Source organism: Chlorocebus sabaeus, chromosome 26 (genome assembly GCF_047675955.1).
Source record: "Chlorocebus sabaeus isolate Y175 chromosome 26, mChlSab1.0.hap1, whole genome shotgun sequence".
NCBI classification, from domain to species: domain Eukaryota; kingdom Metazoa; phylum Chordata; class Mammalia; order Primates; family Cercopithecidae; genus Chlorocebus; species Chlorocebus sabaeus.
The window spans coordinates 33,261,965-33,281,044 of record NC_132929.1 but is presented as its reverse complement, the minus strand read 5'-3'; the positions used below and the strand labels follow the sequence as shown (position 1 = coordinate 33,281,044).

The 19,080-nt window shown below is 39.6% G+C and overlaps 1 protein-coding gene across 1 annotated transcript; it reads right to left on the bottom strand.

Annotated features, from left to right (window-relative positions):
- Positions 1 to 7,641: 7,641 nt before the first annotated feature.
- POLR2M (RNA polymerase II subunit M) lies at positions 7,642 to 18,084 on the bottom strand. Its single transcript, XM_008016465.3, has 4 exons — positions 17,843 to 18,084; positions 15,451 to 16,098; positions 12,640 to 12,844; positions 7,642 to 10,651 (listed from the first exon to the last, which is right to left on the bottom strand). The coding sequence occupies exons 1-4, from the start codon at positions 17,953 to 17,955 to the stop codon at positions 10,508 to 10,510; spliced, it is 1,110 nt and encodes a 369-aa protein (XP_008014656.3). The 5' UTR covers positions 17,956 to 18,084; the 3' UTR covers positions 7,642 to 10,507.
- Between the last annotated feature and the right edge of the window lie 996 nt (positions 18,085 to 19,080).

The window sequence follows — 19,080 nt, the reverse complement described above, 5'->3', positions numbered from 1 at the left end:
ATCCTGCTGGACATGGTGGCTCATACCTGTAAACCCAACACTATGAGAGGCCAAGGCCCGGTGGATCACTTGAGTCCAGGAGTTCAAGACCAGAGTGGGCAACATGGCAAAACCCCATCTCTACTAAATACAAGAAAATTAGCCAGGCATGGTGATGTGCACCTGTAATCCAAGCTACTCAGGGGGTGCTGAGGTGGGAGGATTGCTTGAGCCTGGGAGGTCAAGGCTTCAGTGAGCTATGATCCTGTCACTGCACTCCAGCCTGTGTGACAGAGCGAGACCCCCCCCTGAAAAAAATTTCTAAATCCTTTGTTGTCATTTCAACAATATTCACAGCATATGCACCAGGAGTAGATTCTATCTCAAAACATCACTTTCTTTGTTCCGCCACAGGAAGCAACTCTTCATCATTTCAAGTTCTGAAATAATAGCAAATGAAAACAATTGCTTCATGACATAGCAGCAATTCAGTACCATCTTCAGGTTCCACTTCTAATTCTAGAACTAGAATTACTTCTAATAGAATTAGTTCTTGCAATTTCCATCACATCTGCAGTTTATTCCTCCACTAAAGTCTTGAACCCCTCAAAGTCATGCATGAGAGTTGGAATCAACTTCTTCCAAACTCCCATTAATGTTGATTTTTGACCTCTTCCCATGAATCACGAATATTTTTAATGGCATCTACAATGGTGAGTCCTTTCCAGAAGATTTTCTATTTACTTTGCCTAAATTCATCAGAGGAATTACTACATGTGGCACTATCTATATAGCCTTATGACATGTATTTCTTAAATTGTAAGACTTGAAAGCAGAAATTACACCTTGATCCATGAGCTGCTGAATGAATGTTGTGTTAGCAGGCATGAAAACATTAATCTCTTTATACATCTCCATCAGACCTCTTGAGTGACTAGGTGCATTGTCACTGAGCAGTAATAGTTTGAAAACAATCTTTTATTCTGAGTAGTGGGTCTTAACAGTATGATTAAAATATTCAGTAAACTATGTTGTAAACAGGTGTGCTATCATCTAGGCTTTGTTTTTCCATTTATAGAACACAAGCAAAGTACAATTAGCATAATCCTTCAGAACCCTAGGATTTTCAGAATGGTAAATGAGCAATGGTTTCAACTTAAAGTCACTCTGCATTAACTCCTAGGTGGAACAAAGTCAGCCTGTCCTTTAAAGCTTAGAAGCCAGGCATTGACTTCACCTCTCTTGCTGTGGAAGTCCTAGATGGCATCTTCTTCCAATGGAAGGCTGTTTTGTCTACACTGAAAATCTGTTTAGTGTAGCCACCTTCATCAAAGACCTTAGCTAGATCTTGTGGATAACTAGCTACATCTTCTACACTGGCACTTGCTGCTTCACCTTGCACTTTTATATTAATGGAGATGGCTTCTTTCCTTAAACCTCATGAAGCAACCTCTCCTAGCTTCAAACTTTTCTCCTGCAGCTTCCTTACCTCTCTCAGCTTTCACAGAGTTGAAAAGAATTAGGGCCTTGCTCTGGATTAGGCTTTGGTTTAAGGAAATATTGTGGCTAGTTTGATCTTCTATCCAGACCACTAAAACTTTCTCCATATTAGCGGTAAGACTGTTTCACTTTCTTATCATTTATGTGTACACTAGAGTAGCACTTTTAATTTCCCATCAAGAATTTTTCCTTTGCATTCACACTTTGGCTAACAGTTTTTTGCAAGGGGCCTAGTTTGGGCCTATCTAGCTTTCAACATGTCTTCCTCACTAAACTTAATCATTTCTTTTTTTTTCCTTTTTTTTTTGAGATGGAGTCTCACTCTGTCATCCAGGCTGGAATGCAGTGGTAGGATCTCGGCTCACTGCAACCTTTGCCTCCCCGGTTCAAGTGATTCTCCTGCCTCAGCCTCCCAAGTACCTGGGATTACAGGCACCTGACCACGCCTGGCTAATTTTTGTATTTTTAGTACAGACGGGGTTTCACCATGTTGGCCAAGCCGGTCTCAAACTCCTGACCTCAGGTGATCTGCCCACCTCGGCCTCCCAAAGTGCTGGGATTACAGGCGTGAGCCACCGCGCCCGGCCAGCTTAATCACTTCTAGCTTTTGATGTAAAGTGAGAGATGTACAACTCTTCCCCTCACCTGAACACTTAAGAGGCCACTGTAGGGTTATTAATTGACCTAAATTCAGTATTGTTGTGTCTCAGGGAATAGGAAGACCAATGGAGAGTGAGAGAGTTGGGGGAATGGCCACTGAGTGGGGCAGTCAGAACATACACAAGTATTTATTTCTCAATTAAATTCACCATCTAATAGGGGAATGGTTCATGGCACCTCAAAACAATTACAAAGGTAACATCAAAGATCATGGAGAGACATAATAATAATGAAAACATTTGAAATACTGCAACAATTACCAAAATGTGACAGTGTGATACAATACATGAAGTGAGCACATATTGTTGGAAGAACTGGTGCCAATATACTTGCTCGACCCAGGGTTGCCACAAACCTTCAATTGGTTAAAAAAAAAAAAAAAAAAAAAAAAAAAAAAAAAAATGCCTTATCTGAGAAGCACAATCAAGGGAAATACAATAAAATGAAGTATGCCTGTACCTCCCAGAAGTGGTTTTCCAGAAACCAGAAAAAAATAAAATAAAATAAAATGTTTCATGAAAGAGGGAGAGATCACCTATGTCAAAAAACTGCTGAGGGGTCAAGAAAAAGGACTGGAAATTGATTATTGAACTTAGCAGCATGAAGGTCACTGGTGACCTTGACAAAAGCTTTTTCAGGAGAATGTTTGGAGCAAATACTTAAAATTTAAGTGGATTTGAGAGAAAATGGGAAGGGAGAAGTTGATAGTGTGATAGACAACTCTTCCAAATTATGCTTTCTTGCTACCCTTTGGCTGTTCAGGGCACCTCCAGGCTGCTTCCTATCCTTGTCCTTCTCCTCTTTCATTTTCCGTTTTCTCTCTTCTCTCCCACCATCCTCCACCCCTCAAAAAACTTGCCTGTCCCATTACCATTGCTTTAAGCCCTATCTTCCTTCATGAAAAAAATCATCTAATAAACTGATATTCACCGAGATATTGATAAGAGCTGATTGATGCCAATTAGTCAGCTATACTGTTCAGACCCCAAGACCCTTGTTACCCTTGGATGCTGATAAAAGACTAAGAGGTCTCAGAAGGACGGGTGAGAAGTTTCTGTAGGCTGACGGAAGTGGAACTACTGAAGACGGAAAGGAAGAGGTGTGAAAATGGGCACATTCGAAATAGACCAAGTCAGGAGTGAAAAGGAAAAAGGGGGTCATGCTTATAAATAATGGGCAGCACATTACCCTGGTTCAAGAAAATTATAGTACCGGACCCAGCTGCAATAGTTATGACTATCTTTAAAAACATCCATAATTTTAAAATTAGAAACTAGATTGCTGGCACTGCACTTTTTCAGTAATTTTATAAAAATGTGTTAATTATGAGATGACTCCATATTAATCAAAGAGCATTGGCCTAGGAAAGGAAAAAATTGGCCGTGTCAGAACCAGCTGCCCAACCATAGCAAGTCTCCATGCTTCTCTGTGCCTTGGTTTCTTAATTTATAGGGTTTGGAAAAAATAACTAAGCTTCCTTCCTTCCCTAAAAACTGAAGATGTTAATTCAATATAAGATTTGTTTTCTGTTGCCAGTTACGGTGTTTCTAATGGTGCTTTATTTTTACCCCACTAAGAGTAACTAAAGGGGAGAAAAAATCTTCTTTATTGAAAATCTAAATAATTCATAGAAGATATGCTTTCATTTTTACAACACAATCACTAGAAAAGCTATTTAATTCAATACAAATATATGTGGTACTGATTAGGAAAACTGATATATTTACTAGCAATATTTTTGGACAAAATTTATAAACACTGAGCTGAGTCTCCCTCTTTTAAGGAGTATTTCTGTATGCTCTAAATAAGGACTTGATTTACAACTCTCATTCTTTTGCCTTAATAATGTGAAATTTTTCCATATGATGTTGGATCTCTCCTTAGTTCAATGTCCTAATTTCCCCTTGTCAAAATAGCTTTTTTAGGGAGTCCCTATTGTTCTCAGTTAATTTTAACACTAAATTAAAAGTTTCATATGGTGGTGATTTTAAAACATTTTACTTCATATGGCCAAAGGTACCTCCTAAACTACTTCAATCATAATTGTTACCATCGTTACAATAAGGTTTTCATATAGAATCTCTTTTAAACCTCAAAATGCTCTATAAAGACCACACTTTGAAATTTTGTTCTCTTAAAACATACCCCATACATTAGATAAGGGGTCACTGACCTCATCTTACAGACTTAATAGTCAAGAGAGTACATAACTTCCCACTGGATTCAAAGGAAATAGTGGTATTTAAATCCTAAATCTAATAATCTAATGCTATTCCAGTGGCTTACCCTCTTTTTTAAATTTTTTTTGCCTTTTTTAAATTCCAAGTTTTCTAAAACCATCTGGGAAGTAATAGATCATATTTAATTGTTCAGGCTTTTATGCTGTACTTTCAGAATCGCGTCTGATTTGTGGTCTGGCTCTGGTTCAGTATTATCCAACACTAGGTTTATTTCATCAGCCCAGTATCAAAGCTTCCTCACTTTAGCCAGAAATTAAAATAATAGCTTTAAGAAACTCCTCCACCCCATCCCCCTTTAGCAAGCAGCTAGCCAATAATGTGATTTGCCATATTTTTTAAATGACTATATGCTCCCCATAAAAGCTGGATATATAATCCTTTTATTTATTTGGCACAGGCATTCCCAACTTTTTGTGTGCAAAGACAGAATTATTTTTGTCCTAACAACTTTACTTTTAGTGTTACAAACTATGTCATTAAGCCTGGGAAGGCTAAACTGCCAAAACAGACCTGGTCCTCTGAGTAAAGCCTATGACACTTTACTTTTCCTTGTATCTCTTCTCCTGAAAAGTTGTATGCAGCTGACCATCAAGGAAGGAGGAGTGAAGATTCCAGCCGTGACTGAAATGATCACACAGCCGTAAGATGATTAAAAACAAAACATTGCAAATAAAAAAAATCAGAAGAAAAAAGCTCTCTTGTAAAATGTCATGGAGACCTGACAAACACCCCAGAGTAATTTGAGCTCTTGTCTGGAGTTAGCACGTGTTAAAGCCTCAATGCAGCCTTGATTTGTGGTATTCACCTGCAAGGCCATGCAGTCAAGGGCCTAAAATCTTGAGTGCTGGGTTCTTTTCTTGGCTGGCTCTAAGTGACCTTGAGCAAATCATCTCAACCTCCCAGTTATAGGAAACTGAGATAATCCCACAAACTACCTTCCGCATTAGCTCACAGCCTGGCTCCCCAGAAAATGCGATGTGGATTACAGACAGGTCCTGTGAAAATGAAGAGTTATCACTCCTATAGATGACTATTATATAATGAGATTAATCCTCATAATGTCTTCCACAACTCAGGTTAAGCCCCAAGCTTTAGGGCTTCCTTCCTTCCCTAGACATAGTCACTTGAAAATTGAAGGCAAGAGTTCACAACTACTGCATTCATTCCATCTTCCCAGTTTAAACCTAAATGTGACTTTTAAAAAAATTCTCTCTCTTCCACTTTTCCTCAGTCAGAACTACACAATACATCAGGTATTCACATAAAACAGCATTTTGAATTTTCTATTCAACTCAAAGAAACTAAAAATAGTCATCAGCATAGAGAGTAAGTGTACTTTACTTTAATCAAGGGCCAAGGTCCAAATCCCCTATCTCCTAAATTTCAATATATAAATTGTTAGAAAAGTTAATGACAGAATATCAAACGTATTTTTGAAAATGAACGAGAAAGAATTTGCACTACCAAGGATTTTGTGTGTATGGAACATGACAAGCTGATTCTAAAATTTATATGAAAAGGCAAAGGGCTAAAAATTCCCAAGGCACTTTGAATAAGATGGTGGGTCTTGTTCCAGCCTTATCATTAAGCTATCATAAACAAGGCAATGGAATATTAGCACAAATGGGTTAATGGAACTGAAGAGCGAATCCAGAAGGTAACACAGACATATACAGATGCTTGATCTATGACAGGAGAGCAAGGAGGAGCAGCTGGGAATGACCGTGTTTGCACTCTGTAATGCTAGCACCAGGGCTGTCCAGAAGGACCCCTTCCTCACACAGTCATGAATATCTTCCAGGTGGAATCAAAGACCTAACGTGAAAGGCAACATTATAAACCATCTTTTAACTATAAAGATTTTTAAAGATAAAAGATTATCTTCATGACTTCAGGACAGGAAAAGTCCTTAAAACAAGCCACAAAAGGTACTAAACATAAAAGATAGATTTGCCATTAAAATTAAGAATTTATCAGTCATCAAGAAGAGAATAAGGGCTGGAATGTGGTGGATCACGCCTATAATCCCAGCACTTCCGGAGACTGAGGTGGATCACTTGAGCTCAGGAGTTTAAGACCAGCCTGAGCAATAGAGTGAGACCCCATCTCTGGGGGAAAAAAAAAAAAAGAGAGAGAGAATGAAAAATAATCCCCCAAAAGGAGAAGACATTTCCAACAAATATAGCCAACCAAATACCAAATTTGATTGAATACCAAGGATTAGTATCCAGAATATATCCTACAAATCAATGAGAAAAAAAAAACAGCTGACACAACACAATGGAAAAACAAAAAACTCGAATGGAGGTCAGTGCGGTGGCTCCTGCCTGTAACGTCAGCTACCCAGGAGGCTGAGGCAGAAGTATCCCTTGAGCCCAGGAGTTAGAGGTTACAGTCAGCTGTGACCATGCCACTGCACCCCAACCCAGCCTGGGCAACAGAACAACTCTCTCTTTTAAAAAAAAAAAAAAAAAAAAAAAAGACTTGAATGGGCACTTTTCAAAAGAAGAAATCCAGTGCCCAATAAACATAAGAAATGCTCATATGCCATTTCTAATCAGGGAAAGGTAAAATAAAACCACAATGAGGACGGGGGTGGTGGCACACACCTGTAATCTCAGCACTTTGGGAGGCGAAGGCAGGCAGATCATGAGGTCAGGAGATCAAGACCATCCTGGCCAACACAGTGAAACCCCGTCTCTACTAAAAATACAAAAAATTAGCTGGGCGTGGTGGCATGCGCCTATAGTCCCAGCTACTCGGGAGGCTGAAGCAGGAGAATCATTTGAACCCAGGAGGTGGAGGTTGCAGTGAGCCAAGATCACACCACTGAACTCCAGCCTGGGTGACAGAGCGAGACTCCATCTCAGAAGAGAGAAACACACACACACACAATGAACGCCTACTATATAAGCATCATATTGGCTAAAATTAAAATCTGGCAACACCAAGTGTTGATGAACAAGCACTCATACATCATGGAAGCAGAGGTGGGAATATAAAATTTTAAGGGTATGCATACCTTGTAACTGAGCAATTCCACTCCTAGGTACACATTCTATGGAAACATGTTTATGTGCACAAAGATGCTCACTGAAGCATTACTTATAATAGACAAAAACTGAAAATCTCAAAGTACTCATCAAAGTGGAATAATAGTGGTACTAATGAAATGGCACATTACACAGCAATGAAAATGAATGAAACACACCATGTGACATGAATCTTACATGCAATGTTGAAAGACACCAAACACAACATATAATATTATTCTATTTTTATGTAAGTCAAAAGTGAGCAAAACGTAAACCATATTGTTACACACATAACTGGTAAAATAATTCTTAAAAGGACAAAGGGAGAATTTAAGTCAGGATAGTTACCTCTGGGGGAAAGAGTGAGTGTCAAGAGGGGACAAAAGGAGATTTTGGAGTGCTGGCAGGACCTCCTCTGCATCTGGTTTGTGATTACACAGCTGTTGCTTTACCCATTAAACTCTGTTTTAAGTACTTATTTGTAGGTTATATTTCACAAAATTTAAAAGAACAAGGGAGAACCTGTACTTCCAAATATTAACACCAATTAAAGCGATAATTATTGACAGTGTGGAAAAAACCCAGAAGGCCCAGAAATTGGCCTAAGATACAAAAGACATAAGAATTTAATATTCTATAAAAATAGCATTACGAATCAGAGGGGAAATGGTGGTTTCAGATACTGAACCAATAGGTAAACTCTTTGAAATAAAATCAAATCCCTACCTTATATAATATACCCAAATACATTTGAGATGGATTAAAAATTTTCACCCCAAACTTGTACTGATTTAGTTAATATATATAAACAAAATTGAAATTCCTTTTAAAGACAGGTGTAAAAGTGAAATAAGAAAATACTAGAAGAAGATAAGGACATTTATCCATTCTTGGATTACAAAAATAGTTTCAAGCACATATACAAAGGTAGACTCCTAAAGAAAACAACTTCTACACTAAAATATCACAAACTATGTTAAATGACAAGGCTAAAAAAAAGTTACAATACATGACAAAGGACGGACATTCTTAAGACCTTATAAGCCAAAAAAAGAGCAAATTCACCCGGTAACAGAAAAAATATGAATGAGCAATTCTCAAAAGAATGAATACAGAATAGCCAATGAACATGAAAAAAAACACAACCTTCACTAAGTAATAAAAAAAAAAATACAAATTTTAAATGTAGCCCTTTTCTGTAATTATTCAATTTCCAAAGATTTTAAGTAGTAATTTTCAATTCTGAGCATTGGATATATTGCTAATGGGAATGTAAATGAACATAATCTCTGCAGTGAGTGATACATAAAGATTCTCAAAAACACGTTCACCTAACAATTTCATTTCTAGAGTGGTCTCTTCTGGAAATAAGTCATTTTGTATAGATGTGATTATTTTAAGATGTTAATCACATCACTATTTACAGATTACATTATAATAAATAATCAAATTGCTGAATAGGAAATCAGTCTTAAAGTTATGGTATACCCATGAAATAAAATATCCTACAGCTATCTAAAAAGCAAGATATTTAATATGGGAAAATGTTGACAATACATAGAGCAGACTACAAAGCAATGTACATTATGATTGCATTTTTGGGAAAATAAATGTATAACTATGAATAGAAAAATAAGTAAAACCACAACATCAAAATGTTAACAGAGGTTATCTCCCTAGGTGGCAGGATTACAGGGAACTGTGTGTCCAGGCACATGAACTCTTCCATATCATCCAGTTTTCCACAAATAACATCAAATTTTATGCTGCGAAATCATTTACTATTAGTTTTAAGAACTAAAACTAATGAGAGTCTTAAGTCAGTATACTTTTCACATTTGCTTGAGGTGGGTGAGGACTGAAAGCAATAACTACACCTGGAAGAAAATGTGAACAGTCTTTTTCAAAAGTAAAAGTTGTATTTAATTAAGTCCCAGTAAAACATCACCATTAGCATTTGAAGTTGTTCTAATTAATATTTTATTCTTCAACACTTTTAAAGACTCCAATATATTAGACAAAGAATTTTTTGATAATGTAAGTTAATTTCTCTGGAGACAACCATATAATCCTCTAAAATGACATGAACATTTATATATGAGACTGAAGTTTCTGCAGTCTATATCTGCCTCTTTGGGGGAGAAAAAGTAAAGTACTGACAATTGTAACAACAACAACAAAAATGTTTTCCTTACCAAACATTAATGTTCTGTACATGAACCTATCATCTGTGACAGCAAGGAACTCAAGCCAGGTGATGCACAAGCCTTCACCTAGCTCAGTTAGCTTGGACTTTTCCTGTACCAGATTTGCCTGAAGTAACATGAGGTTATTTAAAAAGACCTCCACCTAGGTTGCAGTGAGCCAAGATAGTGCCCCATTGCACTCCAGCCTGGGCGACAGAGCAAGACTCTAAAAAAAAAAAAACAAAAACCCAAACCAAACAAACAAACAAACAAAAAAAAACCTCCAACTTCCAGCATCTACTCAAAAGGGAATTCCTTCCTAATCAGAAGAGAGAGAACATTCTTCCTAAGGGAAGACAGAAAAAGGAGAAGAGCATTTGTTAAGCATTCTCCGTGCATGTCTTCCTAAGTATTTCACATCCAATGTCTCAATAACCCCATGCAAACATGCATACAATTCTTTAGACTGCTCCCTTCATTACCCAAAAGAGAAGGGAACTATGTCTTCCTAATTGATTTTGGGTGCCTGGAACTAAGTATTTCACTGAAAGACACGTAATAAATGCTATTTGATAGTTAAGAATAAGGAAAAAAGCGAAGTTCTCTCTTTTCATTTGGCTTAAAGAAAAAAAGTATGTTCTACTATATACTAAAATATCAGACCAATACACAATATATTGCAAAATTTTAATACCATGTGGTTAAACACAATATTCAAAAATTAAACTTTTCAAGCACATGAAAGTCATCTTCTGAAAGACAAACTAGGTTTTTTTTTTAATAACTACCTTTGTGTAACTTTATAAAATTACTTCCCTCAACAATATCTGACACTGATCTTGATACTAGTTAGAAAGTCTGATGTAAGATGATGACACCTCAACGTCAGTGATTTAGGAGATTATCTTCAGAATTCATCAGAGGACCAATCGTCATCTTCATCCCTTACTTCTCGGTATCTCCCTGAAGACTCCCCTTCTGGATTATAACTCCGCATTTTAATATTCAGTCTTTCAGCTAATTTTTGCGCTGCGAGCTTTGCTTGCATCTCCTTTAAAACAAAGAGCAAAGCAAAAAGTTACACGTTCACATCTCTTCCTTTGAATTTTTCAGTGGGAAGTTATCTAGAATCAGCGGTAAGAGGGGTACTGACACCTCACTGAGTACTCCCTTGGGCAATACAAGCCTGTTGGCTGTGCCCTATCAGACACAACTGGGTAATGCTTCTGACAGCCACCAGCCTGCTACAGTTGAAGTTACTGATCTCCATTAATATACAACACTGCATTGAAATACATTCCTCTATATAAGAAACTGAGTAATCAGCTTAGCACTACAACAGTTATAATTGCAGATGCATTAAATATGTGGGCACATGCACATATATACACGCTCACATAACAATTTGACCTATCAAATGTCAAAAATGACTAATATTGTCTAGATTTCTACGACAGACCTTCTTCCCTAATAAAAAACATGACTTCTAGACTTGGGAATTACATTTCAATGGCAAAATGAAAATTAAGAAACTAATACTAAAAAGCTGACTATTCCTCTCCAAATAAAGTCCTACAGCAACTAGTATCTAATAAAAAGTCCAAGTAAATTTCAGACACTAGCAAAGTACTTAAAAACTGCTAAGGACTTCACCACCAACTCATGGTAGATGGCAATGTCATTCCTAATTCCGTTCTTCCCTTTTCTCATGCTTTCTTGAGTTTCTTGATGTCTTCCTCTTCAAGCCATGAATATGGGTAAGTAAAAGTGGGAGCTACTACCTCTGCCAAGAAAACCGATTTAAAGATGAAGGGTTTAATTCAACCTAAAAATATCTTAGGATGGGCATTTAAGAGCCCAGAGACAATAAACACTTCCTCAATGCTACGGTCATAACTAGGCAGTAATTTTAATGCACTGAGAGAAAGAAGTTGGGTTTTTTGAAAAAGAGCACCTTGAAAATGCCAATCTATGCCAAGGCTTTTATGAAAAGCCAAGGCAGATTAACAGCCTGTTTTGCTGGGTTTTTTTGAGACAGGGTCTCACTCTGTCACCCAGACTGTACAGAGTGCAGTGGTGCAATTGCAGCTCACTGCAGCCTCCACCTCCTGGGCTCAAGCAATCCTCCCACTTCAGTCTCACGGGTAGCTGGGACCACAGCTGCGTGCCACAATGCCCGGCTAATTTTTTGGTAAAGATGGAGTCTAGCTATGTTGCCCAGGTTGGTCTCGAACTCCTGAACAGCCTGGTGTGATACTGGCTGGTACACTAGTACCTGACTAAAATCTAGCTAAGCAACACCTAGGAAGTGAGACAGGATACTGTTCTCCTGGAGGCTAAAATTGTTACTAAATACTTCTAAACTTTTCTATTCCCCTGTGGTCCTTCACACTTATTTTCTCCCATCCCATTACTCTGTATACAAACTCTCAACATACAAGTTTAAAGTCCAATGTAAAACACATGGAAACAAAGTGCTACGCAAAATTGATTAAGTTGCCAAAAGCAGGAGATTTTTTCTCTTCACATGGGCCTGCGGATTATGCTCTGAAGCAGTGTCTCACTGTCTGCTGGCTATACAACATTATCCTCCCACTCCTTCTATGCCCTCCCCTGTACTGCAGGAGATGGAAGCCTGGGAACTACATTTTCCTCATTCTCTAACAAGGGGTCTGGGTTACAGTCCACCATTGAGAAGCTGCCACATGGATTTTACAGGTGAAAGGGAGAGATGCGATGCTACTACTATCCTAACAGGAACAGGCAGGTACATGAGCTTCAAGACATGAAATTCTACAGCAGTCTCCCCACATTTCCTGGCAAATCACCACTTTCATGTTGAAGGCAGCTGTGATCATCTCTAGCCATTTCCTGCAGTTCTAGCAACTTTATGACTCTCTGAAAACTAATGGCATAGGTCTGAGCTCATGGAAGCACCTAATCCCCTCTATTCCATTCCTTCCTCCTTGAACCTGAAGTAAATTCTGGCTTATGTAAGAGGCACCAAACAGACAAGAAAAAAAATAATACTCTAAATACCTCATAATTCTGTTTCTGTTGTTTCTGAAGTGCCAAAGATTCTTCTATGGAGAGCAGCTGCGTGGGCATATGGTGAAGCGGTAGAAGCCGAGCTGCTGTGATGTCATCAAGATGCTGCTTATCCCTGCGCCGCCGTTCTTCTGAGGAAACAGGAGACCCGCTCTTCTGACAATGACTAGACGCATCATTTTGTCGAAAAGGTAACCTGATGAAAGGAAAACTTGTGCTATATAATCAGACTATTTTATTTGTAGACACATTTAAAACATTCACACAAATGACCTTTACCTCAGCAATTAACTCTCCTCCAAAGGTAATAGTAAGCAGTTTACCAGTATTTATTGCTCTAACAAACAGGGGTGTGTTTGTGTGCACACAGGCTCTCTGCCTTTTCCTTCCTTATTCAAACTTTGTATTTCATCTGGAGCTTTTTTTTTTTCCCATGTATTCATTCAAAGAACATTTGCAAAAGGGCTTATTGCCCAGTAGAAAGAAAGAAACATGTAAAGTTTCAGTGCAATATAATACCAGAGGTACTATGACAGATATCTCAACAAGATACATTGGAACATAAGGAAATGGCCAGTTCTAGTGGGAGACAGGGAGGCTGTAAGAAAAGCTTCTAAAAAGCTTTGAACAGTCTTGGAATAACTGCTTACCATTTAAATAAGGAGAGAAGTGCATCCCAGCAAGGAGAGTGAGAGAAAGTACAGAAGGTAGAGAGACTCAGCTTTTCTGGCTACACAGAAAAGACAGCCAGAAAGAAGGGTGGGAAGTAGGCTGGGCCCAGACTGCAATGAAGAGTTCTCCGTAACAAATTCAGATTTCCATCTTACAAATTTCACTCTGGCAGCAGTGGAGACTGACTGGTAGTTAAGACTAGAGGTAGAAGAGGCCACAATTATAGCCCGAGAGAGATGAGAGTCTTCACTTCGACAGAAGATGGAGAACAATTATAGAGATGAAGATCAAAGAAATAAGTAGGTCTTCATGGCTAGCAGATATGGAGATGAGAAAAATGGAAGATACCTTAGGGGAAGAAAACAAAGAACATGGTGGTCCTATTAGGAAATATGGAAATTACCTTGGAAAGAAACAGAAGTTCCACTTTGTACATGATTAAGCTGAGGTGCCTAGGAACACCCAAGTGGTCAAGTTTCATGGTTAATTGGCTATGCAAACCTAAAGTTCTGGGAAGATCTGGGATAGAGGTGGACAGGGGTCAGCCTCCAGCATCCAGGTGATACAGGAAACCAGAAGAGTATGCAGAAGGAAGAGCAGAAAGGACCCAAGGACACTAAATGACCCCACCTTCCAACCTCCAAGCCACTTCTCACATGGAACCCTCTAAATCCCTGTCTATGGCCTAAGGACTCCTCAAAGCCCTGTCTTTCCTGTTCTCCTCTAACTATACAGAAGGCTCCCTGTCTCTTAAACTTCCTGAATTCTTGGTAGCCCTCATCACTATTCCCTTACCTCTCTCCCACTCCCAGCTAAATGACCATAATACAGAACTGGGATTAATGTATTCTTTGTTGTATTTATTGACTAGATGATGGTTCTAGTTTTCCAAAATGTCATCCTGGAAGTGAAGAAAGACACCTCACTGTACACAAGAGATGACTTGATCACATTAATGCAGTATAATCCTGATTTTCTATACAGCAGAAATAAAATGTTTTGCAGTTAAAATGAATGCTGGGGTAGAGTTAAAGTCTAACAAAAAAGAAGCATGTGTTAGGCACTTTTCACTAGAGATTTTCTATTTTTCAAAGAAAGGCAGTAGTAATTTAACTTTGTATTTGATGTCACATACTTGTAAATACAGTATAGGAAGGTACCTTTTGAGTTGAATGTTACATTTGCTGCAAGTAAATAGCAATTATTTTCAAAAAGACTTTACTTTTCCTGAAATTTCAGAAACAAATTTATGGCAAGGAACTGATAAGGAGAGCTTTTGCCTATCCTGCCTGAATCTATTTTCAGTTTTTCAAACTCTCCTCAGCTTCCTTCCCCCGAAACTGTTATTATGTACCTTAACTCTTTTCCAAGGGTGTAAACCTTGCGTCCTCATCTAGCTCTGAAACTCCTTGAAGAACGCGGTGTTGTATTACATTATACATGTATACATTACAGCCATGTTTTTAAACTTGAGGTAGAACATCAAAAAGGCAAAGAAGTTTAAGAATCTTGACTTCACTGTGTCCCCACAACACCTGCTGCTTGCTTACATTTAGTGAGCATACAAATAATTTTTGCTGGAAAGCCGATCAGCTCCTGCAATTGCTTTACCCTTAGTTCACAGACTAATCAAAGAGAGTACACTTTGATAGTACACTAATCAGAGCTGTACACTAACAAATAGTTCTGAAAAAAAGACGTCATAATAAATTCTCTCCAACTCTGTGTTTATTATGAAATATTGGCTAAGCATCCTGAAATGTAATATTCCCCCAAGTGCTATTTAAGACCCTGTCAATTATTTGGTTTCAAAACTAAATATTTTTCAACATGAACCTTCCACTCCAGCCAGGCTGGTCTCAGTGTTTCCACAGTATGTTCTTTCCTAACTACAAGTGGTTCTCATACAAAGCCCATGGAACTTAGAGCGTTCTCCTTATTTAAGAGAAAAGATCTTATTGTAAGTTGCCCAAGCTGGTCTACAACTCCTGGACTCAAGCTGTCTTCCCACCTCAGCCTCCTGAGTAGCCTAGGACTACAGGCAAGCACCACGACACCCAGTTTCTCTTAACTTTTTGAGTTTAACAAATATCATGTTCCTGTTATAGGCCTGTTTCCGATGGTACTTACACATTGGTTTTAAATTTATGCAGCTGGGGCACTGGATTTTTGGCTCGCATTTCTAGCACTTCCATGTAATGAGGCTTCTTCTGAGTCCCACTAGAAAGGTCTGTCAAGTTCTTAGTACTTGCGTTTTCTTCTGACTGTTGTTCACCTTGGTCTGCAATGGTGATCCTCTGTAACCTGTCAATAAACAGGTTGTCAAAGCTGCTGGAAGTATCTTCTGCTTGACTTGAAACACGATGCTGCGGGTGATGCTCACTAGCTTCAGATGAAGACGGTACCCTGTCTCTGTTGCTGGAAGCTGGGCCCTTAATCACTGTGTACTCAACCTCTGGAGTCTCTCCATCACCTTCATGAGTAGGATGTCCAAGTCCCTGGTTTTGTGAGGTTGTTTTAGATGACTTGATATTATCTACAGAGGAACACCCAGGAACTAGTGATGAAGTATCAAGTATCGGGTCAGAATTCTGGGCCTTATCTGTACCCACATCAACTTCTGCAATTGCTTTTTGCCTTAGCTTACAGTCTAAACTAACAGGGTGAAACAGTTCACTTTTTCTTCTAACTTCTTCATGTTCTGCAACAGCAGCTTTCAGTTTGGCAACAGAGTCAAAGATCTTTTTACCTTTGTCGGGCAATTTGCAAATGAATTTTCTGTCAAATGGAAAAGAATACATATACATTACAGCCATGTTTTTAACTTGACATATAACATTAAAAAGGCAAAGCACTATCTTCAAAGAAAGAAAAGCTGATTTTTAAGTCAAATATCTGATTTCTAACTGCCCCAAAACAGGAATAAAACAAATAAAACGGTCATTATCCAAATAGCACAAAAAACAAGGGAATGCAGGAAGAATAGGGAATATATGCCTCATTTGTCTCAGCAAATTAGAATTTCAGCAAAAGCATGTAATAATCACATAAGACATTCCAAGAACCAGCAGTCATTAAAGTGCAATCCCCACAATTTGGGGATGGGGTGGAGTGTGGGGATGGGCCTATTAGGTTAAAACTACTTTCATAATAATACTAAGATGTTATTTCCCTCTCATTTTCTCACATGGGTACGGCGGAGTTTTCCAGAGGCTACATGACATGTGATGACATCATTGTTCTAGAATAGAATGTGTGCTTGTGTATGCTTATGTTTTAAAGACTTCAGCTGTATTTCTGATAAGTAAATAAACTTCACTAGACAGAACACATAAAATAGCTCTTTGGGATGTGAAAAATTCTTAAAGTATAAAGGATCCTCAGACCAAAAAGTTAATTCACTGCTATACATTAAAAACCTATTCTCACAAGGTCAAAACACCTGTCTTGATCCCAATTATTTATTTGTCCCTTTTGCTGGATGACAAGAGTTCCTTTTTTGATTCTCTTTAATTATACAATAAATGGAGAGAAAAATCTTAGGTCCTTTGTTCTTTTTGACACTACATTCATTCCCACAATTTCAACTATTAACAACACTCTACAGCTGAAATTCCTATGTTTTCTATATTTTTCCAGAGTTCTCTCTTTCTTGAGCCTAATGACAACTTCTCCAGCTTTTAAGTGTTTGGTTTTCAATTAGTCAAATGTCTGTCCCGCTCTCCCCTCAACTCTGCACACCCTACGTAAAATCAACCATGGATCTATTCCTCTCCCTGAATATTCCTGTTTTTGCTAGTGGTCTTCCATACAAATTGGAAAACTCAGCCATCTCTGTCAACTACATTTAAATGACTCTATGCTTAAAAGTTCTCCCAATCCCTTCCTAGTTCACTTTCTTACAACTGTCTCGTGGGGAGCCTCTCTGAAAATAGCCATCTACTGTCTCCCGCTTTTTATTCCTTCGAACCATCTTTTGCAGCAAGCTGCTAAACAAAGCTGCCTAAAAAACAAAACCACTTTTATCACGTGGCTCCCTTGCTAAAATCCGTTAAATCAACCAGCTGAATGAGGGTCGAACTTTCCCGGCCTAATAAACGCCTCTTCATATCCCACTGTTCCCATTTCCTACGGTTCCTGTAAGCGCAGAATCCAGAGATGAAGGTGACAATTTGTTATGGGTTAGGGGTGCGGGCGGCAAAAGGGTTTAGAATGAAGACTCTTGCTTCATGGAACCAACACAGTCCCCGGGTAAATAAAACCAACGAGGGGCTACTAACTGCCTGCAACGCTAAGTAGCCGTTCAGTCCGAGCCATCCTCGCAGGCATACTTGCCTGGCCAGGAAGAGGCACGGCTCTGCGGGCAGCAAGCCCTCCGTCCACTCGCCCATAGGACTGAGGCGAATGTGACTGAGGCAAGGTCACCTTCCAGGGAAGGAAACAGAGTGGGGGAGGGGAGGGGAGCGCCCAGGGAGCTCGAGCTGAAGGAGCCTGGCGGAGACTCCGCGGGACCCCAGCTTACTCGTTGCGCAAAAGTCTCTCCTGGCGCTTCAACATTTCCCGCAGCTCCACCAAACTCCGCTGCCCCAAGTCCTCGGGAGCTTGGGGCTCGAAGCCGCGGGGCAGCGAGGACATTCTGCACAGGCTGAGGCTGGCGCGGCGGCGGGCACTCGGCTTCCTCGGCAGGCCCCGCTGCTAGCGCCGGATCCGCGGACTGCGGTGACTCCGGGGCTCGAGCGGGAGTCGCCATTTTCCCGGAAGAACGGGGTCTTCCTCGAGCCGAATCGAGCTTTATTGAAATGCCGGAAACAAACACGGACCGGGAGAAGGGGGCGTCCGGGGGAGCGCTAAAGGGCGGAAATTACGTCGGAGGAGGCCGGCGCCTCGGCCTGGCGCTCTTACCCCTCGTGTGAGCGTTCATCCGGTTGTCAGCTGTTCGTAGGTTTATACGAAAAGTATTTGGCGACAGCGTGACCTCACCAAGCACTATGTGTTAGTCAACAAATAGCCACGTCCTCTGTTGTAGTTGGGGTTTACAGAGTTGGCGCGGGGGACGGAGGGACGCAGAATCAAATAATAATATAATACTGACGTTGGGATGGGCACATGGGAAGGTATCTCTGAGAAGTGAAATACAAGTTGAAACCTGAAAGATGAGTTGGCCGTTAATAAGATAGAGGAGAGTGCGGCACAGGATTTGGGAGACTCCGGCCTGTGTGTGGTGCCTCCTAGCTCAGCTTAGGGACGTCCTGAAATGTTAAAGTTGGAAGGTTCCTTAGAATCAGCGATTCTTTTCGGGGCTCATTGCATTTGGAGCAGGACTTCATTTGTGGCACTGCCTCAGGCATTGTTAAGACATTTGGTGTTTCTGGCTTCTGCCTTCTAGGTGCCATGGCACTCCCAAGTAATTGCAAAAATTCAAAATGTCTCCAACATACATTTCCATAGGCCCACAAGAGGTGATGAGGGAATGGGAGCAGCTGTACAAACTGGTTGAGGACCTTTTATAATTTTCTACTTTGCCTGTAGAAAAACAGAGGCATGAAAACTGAAATAAATATTCCCAGGGCACAAAACCAGTAAGTGACAGCACCAGATTTCAAACCCAAAAGCCCAGCCGCTTTTCCAACACACCGATTTGAAAATTCCCTTCTTCACTTTAGGCCTATCTCCAAACGTGCAAAATTGTTGAAAAGACTTTTTTTTTATTTTTTCCCCCAGCTGTTGAGAAGAAGGCAGTTTAGTATTGGACACAGCTTT

Coding starts and splice junctions, on each gene's coding strand:
- POLR2M (XM_008016465.3), bottom strand. CDS start 17,955: ATGTCCTCGCTGCCCCGCGGCTTCGAGCCCCAAGCTCCCGAGGACTTG. Junction 16,099..17,842: donor GAGAGACTTTTGCGCAACGA/GTAAGCTGGGGT, acceptor TCCATTTGACAG/AAAATTCATTTGCAAATTGC. Junction 12,845..15,450: donor CATAAATTTAAAACCAATGT/GTAAGTACCATC, acceptor TCCTTTCATCAG/GTTACCTTTTCGACAAAATG.